Raw genomic sequence first — 17,665 nt, forward strand, 5'->3', positions numbered from 1 at the left:
TTCCCACTGCAGTCTCTCTGGTAACCTTCTTTTTAAGACATCAGTTTGTGTCATAATATCAAAAGAGTTATTCAAGTGAGCAAGCTTTTTCAATTGATCTCTGCAAAATTTTTGCATTCCCCCTACTTTCCCTCTATACACTGGTCCATTTAGAAATTCTGACTTTAATCTGGCTTGTATGGATTGTGACCAAAATTTGCAAATAAACTTAGCTTCAAACTCTTCAAAAGTATTCCAAGAATCATTATTCTTATTTGCCCAGGATAGGGCCTCCCCTTCTAGAAACCGTTTTACTAACTTGACTTTTATGTTATCTGACATTCCTACCACAAACATATCCTTACATTGGTGAATAAAGTCAATAGGGTGCAGATTTTCACCAGGAAAGCATTTCACTTGGATGTGCCCATACATTGTATTTAGATTGTAAATCGTTTGTTTGGACATCAATGCGTCCTCCAATTGTGTACATTTAGTGTGCATATTTTCTACTTTTGTATCTACATTAGTGGTATACAGGTTGTATTCTTGTTTAAGGTTTTCTGAAGTTTTGTCTATTCTCTGATCTAATCTTTCAACTTCAAGATCTACTCTGTTGTAGATGGCAGCAATGCTGTCTGTGTTAGTTTGTATGTTTTCATTTAAACTTTCAACTTTAACTTGAAATTCTTTTCTGAAGTGTATCAACTGTTCTCTAGTGTCCTTACTGAGGGTAGTTTTAATTTCCTCACACTTCTCATTGAGATGAGTACTTAATACATCAAAATTGAAACTTAACTTATCCAGTCTATCTGTGTTTTCTTTCAGTTTCACACTTATTTCTTCACTGGATTGTTTAAGTTGCGAGCTTATTTGAGTTGCAAACCCTGCTAGCCACTCTGTTAAGTTTAATTGTTCACCATCCCCTGGTTCAATTTTTACATTTCCTACGATCTCATCACTCTCAGGTAGAGACATGTTAACTATTAATTATTTTAAATGACAACAACAACAAAATACCTGGCTTTATGCTATGATGTCGTGATCGGTGTTCCTGTTGGTTTCTTCACTTCTATTCGGTTTTATTGAAGCTGAGGTCTTGATTGATGACTTCTGTTGACATAATCCAGACGTTAATCTTCCGAGCGGTGTGATGATGGTTTTTGGTAGTCGCACAAACACACTTTATTTATTTATTTAATTTTTGACATATTTTCACTGTTGCCACACTGCACAAATAAACTTTTTTTTGGAATGCTAAGCACTTACGAAATTTATCGCTGCACTATTATCATCGATGCACTTAAAGATCCCGGACGAGCCCCCACTTTTGTAATGGTCGCCTGGTCGTAGATATTGCTACTTGCTATAATCGCACTATTTCACTCCCATTTACGGAGCTTGTTAGCACTTGATGTTAGGTTGGCGCCATTAAAATGCATTGTGTTGTGGTAATCGCTGCTACTTGCTGGATCGCTGCTGTCTCTCAATGCTGATGCTGGCTCTACATCTGGTTGTCTAGGGTTAAAAACATGAGGTCACGTGTTTTTTATGTGCTTTTGATGATAAAGAACGAGCGAAACCAACAAATATGTAAACTTCAAATATTTATTACTCTGGTGGCCATCTTAATTCCACTGTCCACCAAAGACCATGATACAACACAAAGTAGTACTTCCGTTACATGTTCTTTGCATTGTTTATCCACCTCAAACAATAACACACAAACACACTTTACCAAAGTGACATTCCGACTGCTTTTCGACCCTTCTTGCTGCTCGTATTTATAACATTGTCAAAGAACTACTAAAAAGAGATATAGTTTACAAGTCACATGTACATCTGTTATCATAATTTGTGCAGAAAAGTTATTAATTTGCATCGAGTGACATAATTTAACATGTTATTAAAATGACAGACAGATTTGTTGACTTGACAGAATAATTCTTTGTTACAAAAAGTCCGTTTTTTAGAAGTTTGTCAATTGACTTCTCTAATTTGCATAAATAAGTAATTAACATGAATTATTAAGAAATACATTGGTTTTCGTCTAAAACAGGATTGATTTCGTGAATACTAAGTGAAACTGCTCCTAGTGAACAAATAGGTTTCACTGGGTGATTTTTATTTAAGGAGATCCAAAATACCTAAGTTGTACACTATTTTTCGTACTTCATATTAATTATTTAAGATGAACTCAGTGTTTTTACATGATGACATTTGCTGTATCAGTGATCAAGTGATATTAACTTTTGTGTGGGTTAGTTATTCAGTATAATTTAATGGGTTGACTGTTTATGGAGACATGTTACGCAATCATTGTTAACATACACAATAACTTTTCTATAATCATAAATACTCGTTAAACTGGTTGAATTTGGAGGGTATTGCATACTTCGGTACAGTAAAGCCTTTAATATGTTCCGTTACAGCGTCAACTTAGAGTGACGAGGAGTTCATTTCATCCAGCACGTGCAGAGGGGTCCAAAGGATAATCAGTTAGCCACGGGTGCCTTCATCTTGGCCTTTGAGGATGACACGTACCCGAGAAGATAAAGTTGATGGTATACTGGTGTGATGTCAAGCCATGTATCCCTCCGCTGATGCGATACTTTATGTGCTGGAAGTTGGGGCATATGTCTTCCCAATGTACTTCCAGCATAATATGTCACAACTGTGGACTCCATCACATCCCAATACTTCATGTGCCCCGCCTCCCATCTGTGTCAACTGTGGAGAGCACCATTGCCCTTGGTCACCAGACTACAGGATTCTCCCGAAGGAACAGAAAATCATGGAATACCAGACCCTGGACTGACTGACCTACACTGAGGCTAAGAGGAAATTTGATCTCCTGCATCCTGTACCTATGACATCTTCTTACTTCGCCGCTATGAGAACAGTTCTAGCCCCATCCGTTCAGTCAATTCCAGTTGACTCTGAGCCGTAAGACCACACCTGCCCCCTTGATGCTGGGGGGCACTTCCCTGCCTGTTGTTTCCGCATCACCTATCTTGGGAGCACTGCCCCCCCGACCATTGGGGACATTAGTCCCCACTTCTCAGCCAGAGAAGTTTAAGTCTTCTTCGGCTCCTCTCACTAGGAAGGGGTCCTTTGGGTCCCTCCCTTTCCAGGTCTCTACTAGTGGGAAAGATGACACCCACCAGTGACTGAAGTGCCCAAAAGCAACTGGTCATAGGGCTTCATGATTCTCCTCAGCAGGGTGTATACGACCCGGGAGATCCGGGAAAAACCCAGGAATTTCTTCGTCCAGGGTAAAACCTGGAAAAATCCGGGAATTTTTTAGAATTCCGGGAACTTTTCCTTGTTTTAGTTGCCAGTTAAATTTTTGTGATTTTGACTGGTAAGAACCAATACTCTAACGAAGGATATAAGTCGCAAAGGAAATGCGCCATATACAACAACAAAACACAGTGCTCATACAAGCATCTGCCAACCAAAGTGTGTCAAAGGCTTTAGGAAGAATATGCAGTGCTTCCTAACAACAAATTGCCTCCGATGAGCGTGACATGACAGCTGTTTACATTTGATTCATTTGAGCAGTTGCGGGCAGGCTCTTGCGCATGCACGGTTGAGTTGCCTATGAGTAGTACCTTCTCCCACTTCTGGTTACAGATGTGTGGCTGGGCGCCACTTTCTAAATTGCTCTGGTTTGGAAATATTGTAGATCCAGGGCTGATGCACAGAGCAGTCAGAGTTGTAGTGGGGAGGTGGGTAGTCTCCATGTGACCTGTGTTTACGTTTAGTGTTTTTGCTGTTTCCCCTTCGTTTATTGCTCTCACATTAAATGAAAACAAAATTGATTTCTGTGGCCGGGAGCTACCAAATGACTTAAAATACGATCGCATAATTACGGAAGGCTAAAATATGTTGTTAGTTTCAGGTTTTATTTTCACCTTTCTGACAGTCAAGCATTAATCACCTTGCAGAACAATGAAGTTATTTTTGTCGGTTTGCCAAAGAGATTTGGCTTGTATTAATCTTTTGCGCTGAGGCAGTCAATTTATTTGAAACGAAGTGTTTAATTTCACACTGTTGGCTAGTTTCAACTGTTCGCTGCATTTCAAGTGCATGTTTTCCATCTTCTAGCTTGCATGGCATTATGCCATAATAAGTAACCAAACATGAGATAATACAGTACTGGTACTCAAGAAAATTTACATCCGAATCTGGACATACTTTAAGCTGAATTATGCATTTTAGTATAGTTCACGAAATTCCGATGCTCCTGAAGTATCCTTTGATGTCTTGTTTCTGTTATGACATAATGCAAGGTCTTTTAATATTTTACACATACGAACATGCGGGCTTCCTGCGTCATTGTAACTGTGCAGGCGCGGTGACGCCTGTTATCTGGCGCTCTCTGGCGACTGCCAAAACGAACCAATTTCTAACAGGTCACGGGAAATTACGAATGGTGGTTTGAAGAGTGTTACTTTCAAAGTAAATTTCCTTTGACGCAAGATGAACTATGTATGAGAATGTATGATGAATTTCTTAAGTCACAGAGCTTTTGACTCTCATTTAAAAATCAACTCTTTGAGGACAACCATCTAGAAGAATTCCGAGCCCAGAAGACCAGACATTTACGTCATTATTAAAAATTTTACTGGCACATTTGTGTGATGTATCTTAAAGTGTAACATGCGCAAAATGATCATCATTATATGTGGAAGCTTAGCTTCTCCTGCTGATTATTAATCTTAGAGACCAATATTATTTGTGAAAGCTTTTTTTTTTCTTCTAGCAAAACTATGTATATTAATTTAAACCATTAACTTTTCTTTTTGTGTGTTCGCGCTACTTAAGAGTGGTCTTGCTACTGGTTGACTACACTACGTGTCCTGTGCTGTCATCAAGTGCTGAGATAACGTGACATGAGCTATGACTGGCTTACAAAAGCACGTCGCAATCTCTAATTCATTGCTTCGGAAATAACATGCAGTGTTTGGTGGAATTCGAATTTATACCTCCGTAAAATGAAGAAATGCAGCATACATGTTGCTGCACATCAAAGATCTTTCCAAAACTTGTTTTTTTTCCCCCTGGGTTTCGTTTTCTAAAGTGCCGGCAAATTCTACGTCTGTGTATAAAACCATAAACATTCTAAGGATTGATAAGTTTTACATTGCCGAGGAAAAGTATACTGTTATTTAACATGGAAAAAGTGTATTTTCACCCGGGAGAAAGTGTATTTTCAACCGGGAAATCCGGGAATTTTTTTTTTTCCTTGTCCACGTATACACCCTGGTCAGTCCTGGTGACTGGATCAAAGAAGCCCTCCCAGCCAGAGAAACCTAAGCAGCAGTGAGAGAAATCCAAAAAGAAGATCCCCAAGAACAAGGAAATTGCAGTGGCGCGCACACAACCACTACCTATAAGCCCTGCGTCTGAGGATGAGGTGGAGATATTGGCATCCACTGAGGACCTAGATCTCGCCGGACCCTCAGACACAATGGACATAGACTGCTCAGGAACTAAGTTGGTGGCAGCAGGTGACCCTGATTCATATACTGCCTCATGATAATGTCATCCTCCAGTGGAATTGCTGCGGTTTTTTCCACCATGTGGCTGAGCTGTGGCAACTGTTACGTTTTACACTTGCTTTCTGCATTGCTCTCCAGGAAACCTGATTCCCGGCAATGCAGACCTCTGCCCTCTGCGGCTATAGGGGATATTACAAGAAACGTAACGGATATAATAGAGTGTCAGGTGGAGTTTGTGTCTATGTCCTGAACTCAGTCTGTAGTGAACCTGTGCCCCTTGACACTCCTCTTGAAATTGTGTCTGTCATTATAAGGACGACACAGGAAATAACTGTCTGCAATGTATATCTTCCTCCAGATAGTGTGGTACCCTGACGTCTTGGCTGCACTGATTCATCAACTCCTTAAACATTTCCTACTTTTGGGAGATTTTAATGCCCATACCCCCTTGTGGCATGGTACCATGCTTACTGGTCAGATCGAAGATTTACTGTCTCAGCTCGACCTCTGCCTCCTAAATACTGGGGTTCCCAGACATTTTAGTGTGGTTCATGGCATTTACTTCGCCATTGATTTATCAATTTGCAGCCCAGGACTTCTCCCATCTGTCCACTGGAGCGTCCATGATGATTTGTGTGGTAGTGACCACTTCCCTCTCTTCCTGTTACTCCCCGGTGTCATGCCCAAGGATGCCTACCCAGATGGGCTCTAAACAAGAGACTGTGAAGCTTTCACCTCTGCTGTCACCATTGACTCTCCCCCACATGGTACCATCGATGTTGTGGTTCAGTGGGTCACTAGAATGATCATTTCTGCGACAGAAAACGCAATCCCTTGTTCCCTAGGGTGCCCCCAGCGAAAGACAGTATCTTGGTGGTACTGAGCATTGGGAGGCTCTACAGCAGCATAAGCAGCATCCATCTCTGGAGCACCTAGTAGCTTTTAAATGGCTCCATGCCTGCATTAGCCAGCTTCTAAAAAGACAGAAACAGGAGTGTTGGGAGAGGTATGTCTTGACCATTGGGTGCCATACGTCACCTTCCCAAGTCTGGATGAAGATCAGATGTGTTTTTGGGTACCAACCCCAAGTGCCCCTGGTGTTACCATCGATGGTGTGTTATCTACCGACACAAATGTGATTGCCGAGCACTTTGCTGAGCTCTATGCTCGAGCCTCTGCATCTGAGGATTACTCCCCAGCCTTTTGCACAGTGCATGGAAGGGAAAGTCCTCTTGTTCACTACATGCCACAGTAAATCATATAATGCCCCGTTTACAGAGTGGGAGCTCCTCAGCCCCCTTGCACATTGCCCCAATGCAGCTCCTGGGCCAGATCGGATCCACAGCCAGATGATGAAACATCTCTCATCTGACTACAAGCGTCATATCCTCGTCATATTCAACCGGATCTGGTGTGATGACATCTTTCTATCCCAGTGGTGGGAGAGCACCATCATTCCGGTGCTCAAACCCGGTAAAAACCTGCTTGATGTGGATTGCTATCGGCCAATCAGCCTCACCGTTCTTTGTAAGCTGCTGGAACGTATGGTATGTCGGCAGTTGGGTTGGGTATTGGAGTCGTGCAGCCTACTGGTTCCATGCCAGGGCAGTTTTTGCCAGGGTCACTCTACCACAGATAATCTTGTGTCCCTCGAGTCTGCCTTCCGAGCAGCCTTTTCCAGATGCCAACACCTAGTTGCCGTCTTTCTTGATTTACGAAAAGCTTATGACCTGACCTGGCGACATCATATCCTTGCCGTGTTGTGCGAGTGGGGTCTCCGGTGCCTGCTCCTGATTTTTATCCAAAATGTCCTGTCACTCCATACCAGGAGAATGGGGTCCTGCAGGGCTCTGTATTGAGTGTATCTCTACTTCAGTGGCCATTAACATCCTAGCAGCAACTGTAGGGCCATGTGTCTCACCTTCTCTGTATGCAGACGACTTTTGTATTTTGTACTGCTGCTCCAGTACTGATATTGCTAAGCGACGCCCACAGGGAGCCATCCACAAGGCACAGTCATGGGCCCTAGCCCAAGGCTTCCAGTTTTCAGCTGCAAAGTCGTGTGTCATGCACTTCTGTCGGTGTCATACCGTTCATCTGGGACCAGAAATTTACCTTAATGATGATTCACTCACTGCAGTAGAGACATATCGATTCTTAGGACTGGTTTTTGATGCCCGATTGTCTTGGCTTCCTCGCCTTCGTCAGCTTAAGCAGAAGTGCTGGCAAAACCTCAATGCCATCCACTGCCTGAGCAACACCAACTGGGGTGCAGATCGCTATACACTGCTGCAGCTCCACAGAGCCCTTGTTAAATCCCACCTTGACTATGGGAGTATGGTTTATGGTTCAGCGGCACCCTCACCATTGCTTTTACTCAATCCAGTGCACCACTGTGGTGTTCGACTAGCAACGGTAGCTTTTAGGACGAGTCCTGTGACCAGTGTCCTGGTGGAGGCCGGAGTCCCTCCATTGAAGGTTAGACGTGCACAACTGCCCACCACTCACGTTGCACACATTCATAATTCTCCTGTGCATCTGAATTACTGTCTTGTTTTCCCAACCACCGCAGTTCATCTCCCACATTGGCGGCACAGGTCAGGGCTCACAATTGCAGTTCAAGTCTGATCGCTTCTGTCTGAACTGGAGTCCTTTCCTTTACACCACTTCCATTTGAGGTCTAGTCACATACGTCTCCATGGTGTAAACCTCGACCGAAGCTTTGCCAGGACCTTTTGCATGGCCCTAAGGACTCAGTTACTCCCCGCGGCTCTCCGCTGCCACTTCCCCTTGATTCTTGACATCTTCTGGGGCTCTGAAGAGGTTTACACCAATGGCTTGATGGCTGATGGTCATGTTGGCTTTGCCTACATTCAAGGAGGCCATATTGAACAGCATTCCTTGCCCAATGGCTGCAGTGTTTTCACTGCAGAGCTGATGGCTACATTTCATTCTCTTGAACACATCCATTCATGCCCTGGGGAGTCATTTCTTCCCTGTACTGACTCCTTGAGCAGCCTACAAGCTATCGACCAGTGCTACCCTTGTCATCCTTTGGTAGCGACCATCCAAAGAGTCCATCTATGCTCTGGAACAATCCAGTCATTTAGTGGTGTTTGTGTGGACCCCAGATCACGTTGGAATCCCAGGCAACAAACTTGCTGACAGGCTACACAGAAACTGCTTATGGAGATCAGCATTCCAATAATTGACCCGAGTTCATTATTAAGCCCCACGGTTTTTCAGCTTTGAGAGACAGAATGACATATTCTCAGTACACACAACAAACTACGTGCCATTGAGGAGACTGCGAATGTGTGGAAGTCCTCCATGCGGGCCTCTCGCAGGGACTCTGTGGTTCTCTGCCGGCTCCGCATCATTGGTCACACTTGGTCGACCCACAGCTACCTCCTGTGCTGTGAAGACCCACCTCAGTGTCAGTGCGGCACCTGGTTGACAGTGGCCCATATTCTTTTGCACTGTCCTAGCTTGGCTGCCCTGAGAGCTCACCTTCGATTACTGGACTCGTTATCATTAATTTTAGCAGACAACGCCTCATCGGCTGATTTGGTTTTACATTTTATACGTGAGGGTGGATTTTATCATTTGATCTAAATTTTAGTGCATGTCCTTTGTCCCTCAGTGTCCTCCACCCTAGTGCTTTTAGGGTGGAGGTTTTAATGTGTTGCAGAGTGGCTGGCTTATTCTTTTATTTTCAGGTTAGCCAACCTGCTCTCCTCTTTTACTTTCTTCTATCTGTTTCTTGTGTCTGTGTTTTTCTTGTCCTATCATGTTCCTTGCAGTGTTCGTTGCTCTTCTGTCATTCTTGTGGTTTTTCCTTCCTTTCGGTATTGTGCTGTATGCCTTGTTTGTTTTTTCTCTCCCTTGTGGAATTGTTACAATAGGAAAAAGGGACCAATGACCAAGCAGTTTGGTCCCTTTCCCCCCCTTTCAAACAAACCAACCAACCAACCAACCAACCAACCCACTCCCCCCAGGGGACCCACCACTCTTTGGCGGGTTCTTGCTTGGCTACCATGGGGCCTCTGCCTTTGCAGCATTTTTCCCCCATCTGTGCTGCATATCTATATCATATGTCTTACATCATCATATATATTATATCATCATTATGTTATATCATATATCCTCATGCTATTCTTTTCCCCTTCACCTGGGGAACATGTCTGGGATGTTATTGGGAATGTTCTGTATTGTCTGTCGCTGACGTACGAGCAGTCTCACTTTTGTTTTTCGCTCTCTTTTCCTTTCTTTGTTTCCCTTCTCCTCTCATTCCTCTGCTTCAACGTTCCAGGTTCCTCTTTTTCTTCTTCCTCCCTGTGCGCTCCTGAAGGCCGACCCATGCCTCTGACGTGTAACTGGTGACTGGGTACCATGTCATTCCCAGCCTCGGGTCGACAGGTAGGGTTTGCACATACACCCTGGTACAGGCCAGGCCCAGGGAGGGGTGATTGCCTGAACTGCAACCTTCCCAAATTGCTGCTTGGTCCATCTGTCAGATATTTGGGAGGTGTGACCTGAGATGTGAACAATCGCCTAAGGCGGGTGCGCCCTCTTGTGAAGGGAGCCCCCAGTTGGAAGGAGCATGCCATTGGAGACACTGGCAATCATGGGGGATTTTCTTACAATGAGTCAATCATCTTCCCAATCAACGTCTATGAAATGTAAATGTAATTAGGCTACTGATTCGGAGACCCTTCCCGCTGCAACACAGTTCCTCAAGGTCTCATGTACTGAAGACAGTCGGTCCTTTGCCACAGTAAATCTGTTTGTTATTCAGAAAGGTGTTGAAGCAATTGCTGGCCCTGTGAAATCCTGCTCTCGTTTATGGAATGCCACTTTGCTTTTGGAGACTGCTTCTGATTCTCGAGCACAGCTGCTTGCTTCCTTGCTTCTCCAAGGCTACCCTGTTCATGTTGAGGCCCATGGAATCTTCAATTCTTCCCGTGGTGTAATTTACACCAGGCTGCTCAATGGTCTAACAGAGGCCAAAATCCAATCTTACCTCTCTGATCAGGGTGTCATTGCTGTCCATTGTGGAATGAAAAAGGTAGATTCCTCCTTAGTGCCCACCCGTGCTCTTTACCTCATCTTTGATAGAGTGGTGCTACCATCAGAGATCAAAGCAGACTATGAAATTATCACAGTCTGGCCGTACATTCCAAACCCAAAACGCTGCTACCAGTGTCATCGTTTCAACCACACTAGAACGTCTTGTTGACACCCAGCCAAATGTGTAACCTGTGGTAGGGATGCACATGAGGGCTATTGTCTGCCTCCTTCTCCCCGCTGTATCAACTGCAGTGGCAGCCCTGCCACCTCCTCTTGGGATTGCTCTGTGTATCTTGATGAGCTGGCTGTCCAAGAGATTCGGGTGAAGGAAAAAGTGCCTTATCCAGTAGCTCGCACGTTACTGGCTAGTCGCAAACCCTGTGTTCTCCTGCCTGGCACTTGTAGTTCTGTTCTTGTTACCCCTCATTCCATGAAGGACATGGCCATGCAGACATGCGACCTCAAATTCAGCTCTGAGGTTGTGAAATTGCCATTGTCAAGATAGCATCACCATGCCCCCATCCCGCTGTGCAACAAACTGTCAAACTATCTCTCAAGGGTGGAAGCTACCAGCTACACAACCAGTAGACAGGAAAGGACGGAAGTACTTCCATGAAGGCTTCCTCTGTCCGTCCAGCCAAACAACACCCGAGTCTTCCTCTAACCGGAAAGGCTCAAAGAAGTCCACCAAAGGCAAACCATCTTCTCCTTCGCCAACTCTAAGATCCTGTTTGACGGTGTCGCCATGTGGTACCTTAGCCGGGCCAGCCTCTGTCTCACTGGTACGCACCACCAACCATTTTTCAGCGTTGGACTCCACGGACCGACCGCACAACCGAGCGTATGCTTCTGTGGACCCCATGGAGCAGGATCCTCCTGCTTCTGTGCCCTGTAGTAGCAACTCTCCACCAACTGGCCGCTTTTTAAGGCTGACTGGCAGCTTTACGCCTCCCTGGCAACCATCGCTGAACAAGATATCCCCAGTTGCAACGTTATCCTTACAGCTGCAGAACGTTCCATTCCTCACACTTCCTCATTACCACACCATGTCCCAGTTCCTTGGTGGACTGAGGCGTGCCACGACGCAGTTCACACATGGAGATGTGCTCTCCACCCTACACTGTAAAACTGCATTCATTATAAACAGATGCATGCAAAGTGTCATCGAGTTCTTCAGAATAGCAAAAGAGCTAGTTGGATTTCATTCACAAGTTCTTTTGACAGTTCCATCCCTTCCTCTGTCATGTGGGCCAACCTCTGACGGCTCTCTGGAACCAAGATCCATTCCCCCATTTCTGGCCTGACAGTAGGTGCCGATGACATCATGGATCCTGTTGCTGTCTCCAACACCTTGGCCCGCCATTTTGCGGAAGTTTCGAGCTCTTCTCACTATCACCCTGCCTTTATCCATCGGAAGTGAGTGGAGGAAGCTCGGGCAATACTCTTCTCTTCTCTTCTCAGAATCGTGAGTGCTACAATGCCGCCTTCACTATGAGGGAGCTAGATCATGCTCTCAGTTCATCTCAGTCCTTCGCCCCAGGACAGGATGCTATCCACATTCAGATGTTGCAGCACCTCTCTCTTGTGGGCAAGCACTTTCTGCTCAACACATACAACCGCATCTGGGCTGAGGGCACATTTCCTGGACGCTGGCATGAAGCCACAGTCATACCCATACCTAAACCCGATAAGGACAAGAGCCTTCCTTCTAACTACTGCCCCATCTCTCTTACCAGCATCATTTGCAAGGTGATGTAACATATGATTGATGCCCGGCTGGTATGATGGCTTGAGTCTCGCAATTTACTAACAAATGCACAGTGTGGATTTCGAGCACGGGGTCTGCAGTTGACCATCTTGTTACTTTGTCCATCCCTGGCATGGATGGTTTTTTGCATGAATCTTAGACCGGTCGTATTTTTCGATTTGGATTAGGCCTAAGACACCAGCTGGAGAACACGTATCCTCCGTATTCTTCCATGGCCACCTGCCCTGTTTCCTTCAGGCATTTTTACAAGACTGAGTTTTCAAGGTGCATGTGGGTTTTGCCTTGTTGGACACCTTTATCCAGGTAAACAGTGTGCTTCAGGGATCCATCCTGATTGTCATCCTCTTTGCTATCACCATTGGGCCTGTCTCCCACCGGGCATATCTAGCTCCATTTTTGTTGACGAGTTTGCCATTTATTGCAGTTCTCCACATACCTGTCTCACTGAGGGGCATCTTCAACAGTGTCTTGATCGTCTTTACTCCTGGAGCATCGACAATGGCTTTCACTTCTCCACTGACAAACCCGTCTCTATGAATTTCTGGCGATGCAAGTGGTTTGTCCCACCATCTTTACATCTTGGGCCCGTTGCCCTTCAGCTCGTAGGAACTACAAAATTCCTGGGGCTCATGCTCAATAGGAAACACTCTTGGTCCTCCCATGTATCTTACCTGGCAGCCCGCTGTACATGGTTCCTGAATGTCCTACGTGTTCTCATTGGTACTTCCTGGGGAGCTGATTGTACCACCCTTCTCCATTTGTACCAGTCCCCTGCCCGTTCGAAACTGGACTATGGGTGTTTTTGTTTATGCATCTGCATGTCCATCCCTCTTAAGCCATCTCAACACTATCCACCATCATGGCATCTGTGTGGCCACAGACACCTTTTACACCAGCTTGGTTGAGACTGTAAATGCTGAAGCTGCTGAACTACCCCTGTCCTACTGCCGTGACTTTCTCCTCAGCAGGTATGCATGCCATTTCTCATGCGTGGCCACCCATCCTATGCCTCCTTCTCTGATGATTGCTTTGATCATCAGTATGGGACTCGTGCTGCTTCTCTGTTACCCCCTGGGGTCCGCTTTCGGCACTTGCTACGGAGACTTGACTTCACACTACCTGCACATTTCGCGGTGGGTGTGAACCCTTCACCACCTTGGCTTTGTGAAGTAGCCCATGTTAACTCCGGCCTTCATTCGCTTCCTAAGGACACTACTCCAGCCTTGGTCTATTGCCTTGAGTTTCACCACCATTGCATGGAACTTTGCGATAGTACCTTTGTATATGGTGATGGGTCTCAGACTGACCGTGGGGTCACTTGTGCCTTTGTCATTGTCACCTGTGTCTTTCGATATCAGCTTCCGGCACACTCCTCAGTATTTACAGCTGAGCTCTTCGCCATGTATCAGGCCACTGAGTACATCCGACGACACAGCCTTTTCAATTGGTCCTCTGCTCAGACTCACTCAGTGCCCTTCAAAGTCTGTGTGCATTGTGCATTGTACACCTCCTATCCCACTGTGCAACGGGTCCAGGAAAACACTGCTTACTCTTGGTGCAGCCAGTGTAATGTATATGTGCGTTCCAGGTCGTGTCGGTCTGCCAGGAAACAAGGCTGCTGACGCTGCTGCCAAGGCTGCAGTCCTTGTACATCAGCCCGAGAATACCTATATTCCCTCCAATGATCTCTGTGTTGCCGTCTGTTAGAAGGTGGTGTTGCTTTGGCATTGCCGATGGTCCTCCCTTCACAGGAATAAGCTCCGGCTTATTAAGCCTCTCCCAGCAGCTTAAACGACCTCCTCTCGGCCCTCCCGCTGGGAAGAGGTTATTTTAAATCGGCTGTGTATTGGGCACTGCCTTTTTAGCCATTGTCATTTGCTAAGTGGTGCTACCCCACCACTTTCTACACATTGCACTCAAGTTTTAACTGTCCGCCACATCCTGATGGACTGTCCATTTCTTAACCTTTTACGTTCCTGTCTGGGTTTGCCATCTGAGTTATTGGCTGTTTTAGCAAATATGGCAAAGGCTATTTAATTTTTACTTTTGGGCCTCCATTTCTGTTTGGTATCTTCTTTAGCCCTTTCTCACAAGTGCTGGTTTTTAGCTGTCTTCTATTACGTCAACTGGGACTGATGTGTAGTCTTCGTGTTCTTTAGTTTTGACTTGGGCGCATATGACCCCAGTTGTTTTTGCGCCCCAGAGCAAAACAAAATCAAACCCCCTCCTACTCTCCCCCACTCCCACTACTACCCCCCACCACTCCCGCCCCCCACCACTCCCATCCCCCCACCACTCCCATCCCCCCCACCACTCCCACTCCCCCACCACCACCACTCCCCCTCCCCCCACCACCACTCCCCCTCCCCCTCCACCACCACCACTCCCCCTCCACCACCACCACTCCCCCCACCACCACCACTCCCGCTCCCCCACCACCAACCCCACCACCACCACTACTCCTGCTCCACCACCACCACTCCCGCTCCCCCCACCACCACTCCCACTCCCCCCCCACCACCACTCCCCCCACCACCACTCCCGCTCCCCCCACCACCACTCCCACCCCCGCTCCCCCCACCACCACTCCTACTCCCGCTCCCCCCACCACCACTCCCACTCCCCTGTATCTCGCACTCCCCCACTCCCCCTCCCTTCCCTCCACTCCCACTCCCCCGTCTCTCGCACTCCCCTTTTATAATGTTTTGTGAACATTGGCAGTCTGGCAGTAGCTGCTAACAATGTTTGAGACTCATTGCACAGTCACCTTCAGATATCTTTGCAACAATAAGATTGTCTTTGCTTCACTGGATGCCAGAGTTTAAAAAATGAGAAGAAATGCTCAAAAATATATTATAAATAACACATTTAACATACTGCTATACATTCACTGCAGCAGCAAGAACTATATAAAGTGGGGAAAATGTGCAGGTTTTGTGCGTTTAGTTCAAATATATTGTGGGTCACACTAAATAAGTATTCAGAAAAAGATGTAATGAACTGGGTGGGCAATTATGCCATGGTGTAGCTATTCTGTCAAAAGGTGTCCTAGAGAACAATGCGGTAAATTCAACAGTGATCATTGTCCTGCAGACCGTTGAATGAAAATAAATAGGAGACTGTTTGTTTTCTTTTCAAATAAATATATAATGCACTGAAATTTGTAAAATGTTGGTAGCTTTCATTGTATTATTGATAATGAAAGCAATCTCTTTTGTCACTTATTAATTGTAATGTTGCTCAAACACAATAATAGAAAACCGTTATAAGTTCTATGTTCAAAAAAATCATTCATGGAATAAAATTTTGCCAACTCACAGGTGCGTAAACTGAAAATTCGGAGTAAATCTTATGGAGATGGAAAGCTACTGTTGATAAAATCAAGGACATAGGATAAAAGTTCATAGGCTTCCATGGATGGTGTCATTGTGGGTAAAATAATTTTGGATATTGGGACGCTTGATTTTAAACTACTAAAACAACTAAACTGCTGGCATTTTGAATAATTTTCTGCAGTCCTTTCTTGCCGTCCAGTCAGCCACCATGGTAGCACATGCAGTAGCATACTATACAGTCACCTTCTCCATAACAACCTCTTCATATTGTTCAGTGACATCTCAGATTTGTGATTTCAGTAGCCATCAAATAACCAAAAATGGCAGTAACATAAAGGAAGACAGTCAGTAGCGTACAGCAATGATCCGTCATGAAAACGACCGCTGCAAGTCAGATGAGACATTGGCAGTTTAGTTGTTTTAGTATTTTACAGTGATGCAGCCCAATACCCAAAATTAGGTTATCCATAAAGGACATATGATCTTTGGTGTTCTGGCTACATCCTGTACTGAATATGCAATATAGCTGACACCTTCCTGAGAAACAGTATAATGAAGGCTGTTGCCAGGGCAATGGGAAAAAGGGAGGGAATGAAAATTGGGGTTTACAGACTGTCAATGATGAGTTTGGCTCTCAAGCTCAGAATGAGCAAAGATGGTGAAGAAAACTTTTGCTTCAGGTGATACAGAGAAACCATGGATACTTAAAATCAGGATGTCTGGACAGTGATTTGAATCTTTCTTCTGATTGTTATACCTGCCAAGTCACTTGGTAGTAGTTCATTCTAGTTTTAAATAGACGGGGACGCAAATGTGCAGAACAATTGCTGTGTGTTACTGACATTAATTAGTAGTAGACTTTTAGGATATTGCTGTACTCGTAAATGATGATTTTTCTGAAAACCGAATATAGCTTTAGCAGTACATATATTCCAGACACAGCATATACGTGGAACTTTGTGTACTTTGTTCTTTCATGACATTCTGGTATTTTATTCCGTGTTTTTGTTCCAGGAAAGCCACACTCATTAATGATGAGTTTGAGTACTCTGGACTGTTGTAAAGGTTTTTGTGCAGACAGTGTTTCTAATATTTATGGTTTTCTTTCAGATATGGGATGGAGGTGGTGTGCCCTCACTTTGTACTGATCTGAACAGATATTATGAGTCTGTGAAGGTAGTCAAACCAGCAGCAAGTCGAACTGATTCTGCAGAGAAATTCATTCTTGCTAGAGGGTTTAAGAAGTCTGTATAAAGTGGTGAATTATATTTATTACTAAAATGATCTTAAGATTGTGCCGGAATGCAACTTCTCTTTGACTCCCTCTAGTGTGTCATATTAATTTCCATATAGCTTTTCAATTATGTAATCTCTGTAGTATGTTTTACTAATTACCACATAACTTTCCAGTTGTGTAGTTACATTTCTGGTTATGGAAAAATCAATACTGTTGTAATTCTCTGTTAACAGTTTGTACCAGAATAAAATTGATTTTTTTAAAAATCCTTACATATGTCAGAACATCAGACTATTTGTGTGCAAAGCTTTCCAGTTAATCATATCAAGTTTTTACCTTAAATATGGTACTTTGCAGTGTATTGTAACGATCATGACTTCAATCAGAGAAAAGTGTGGACATACGAAATGAAGCAACATGTCTGTGCCAATCTACAGTTCCCATTTTCTGGTCTTTTCTGATCTCCAGATTATCTCCCCCTGTGGGTCTGGGGTTAAGAATAGGCCCGAGGTATTCCTGCCTTCATAAGAAGCCACTAAAAGGAGTTTCACAGGTTTAGGGCATTATGTGATAGGGTTTGACCTCAATTCTTCAAAATTTTCCTGAAGAGCGAGCCAACTGGGGAAGGGCACCTTACATGGTTCTTCGTGTCCATTGTGGATTGAGATCTTTAGCCCACTTTCTCACCATCGCATTTCACTCCCGCTCATTCTCCATCTCTTCGGAGAGGACACCTTCCTGGGTGTGATTTCCACCATGCACTATGCAG

The 17,665-nt window shown here is 44.8% G+C and overlaps 1 protein-coding gene across 2 annotated transcripts in view; it reads left to right on the forward strand.

The window, feature by feature from the left end:
* Positions 1–17,132, forward strand: part of LOC126162972 (rRNA methyltransferase 2, mitochondrial) — a 94,665-nt gene extending 77,533 nt beyond the window's left edge. The window contains exon 4 of one of the 2 annotated variants that reach the window (XM_049919821.1): positions 16,770–17,132. In XM_049919821.1, the coding sequence (XP_049775778.1) occupies positions 16,770–16,913 (144 nt within the window). In that variant the 3' untranslated portion in view covers positions 16,914–17,132. The remainder of the gene's footprint in view (positions 1–16,769) is intronic. The other variant, XM_049919820.1, reaches the window with a different exon arrangement.
* Positions 17,133–17,665: the final 533 nt, after the last annotated feature.

The sequence above is a fragment of the Schistocerca cancellata genome, chromosome 2, assembly GCF_023864275.1.
Source record: "Schistocerca cancellata isolate TAMUIC-IGC-003103 chromosome 2, iqSchCanc2.1, whole genome shotgun sequence".
Lineage (NCBI taxonomy): Eukaryota > Metazoa > Arthropoda > Insecta > Orthoptera > Acrididae > Schistocerca > Schistocerca cancellata.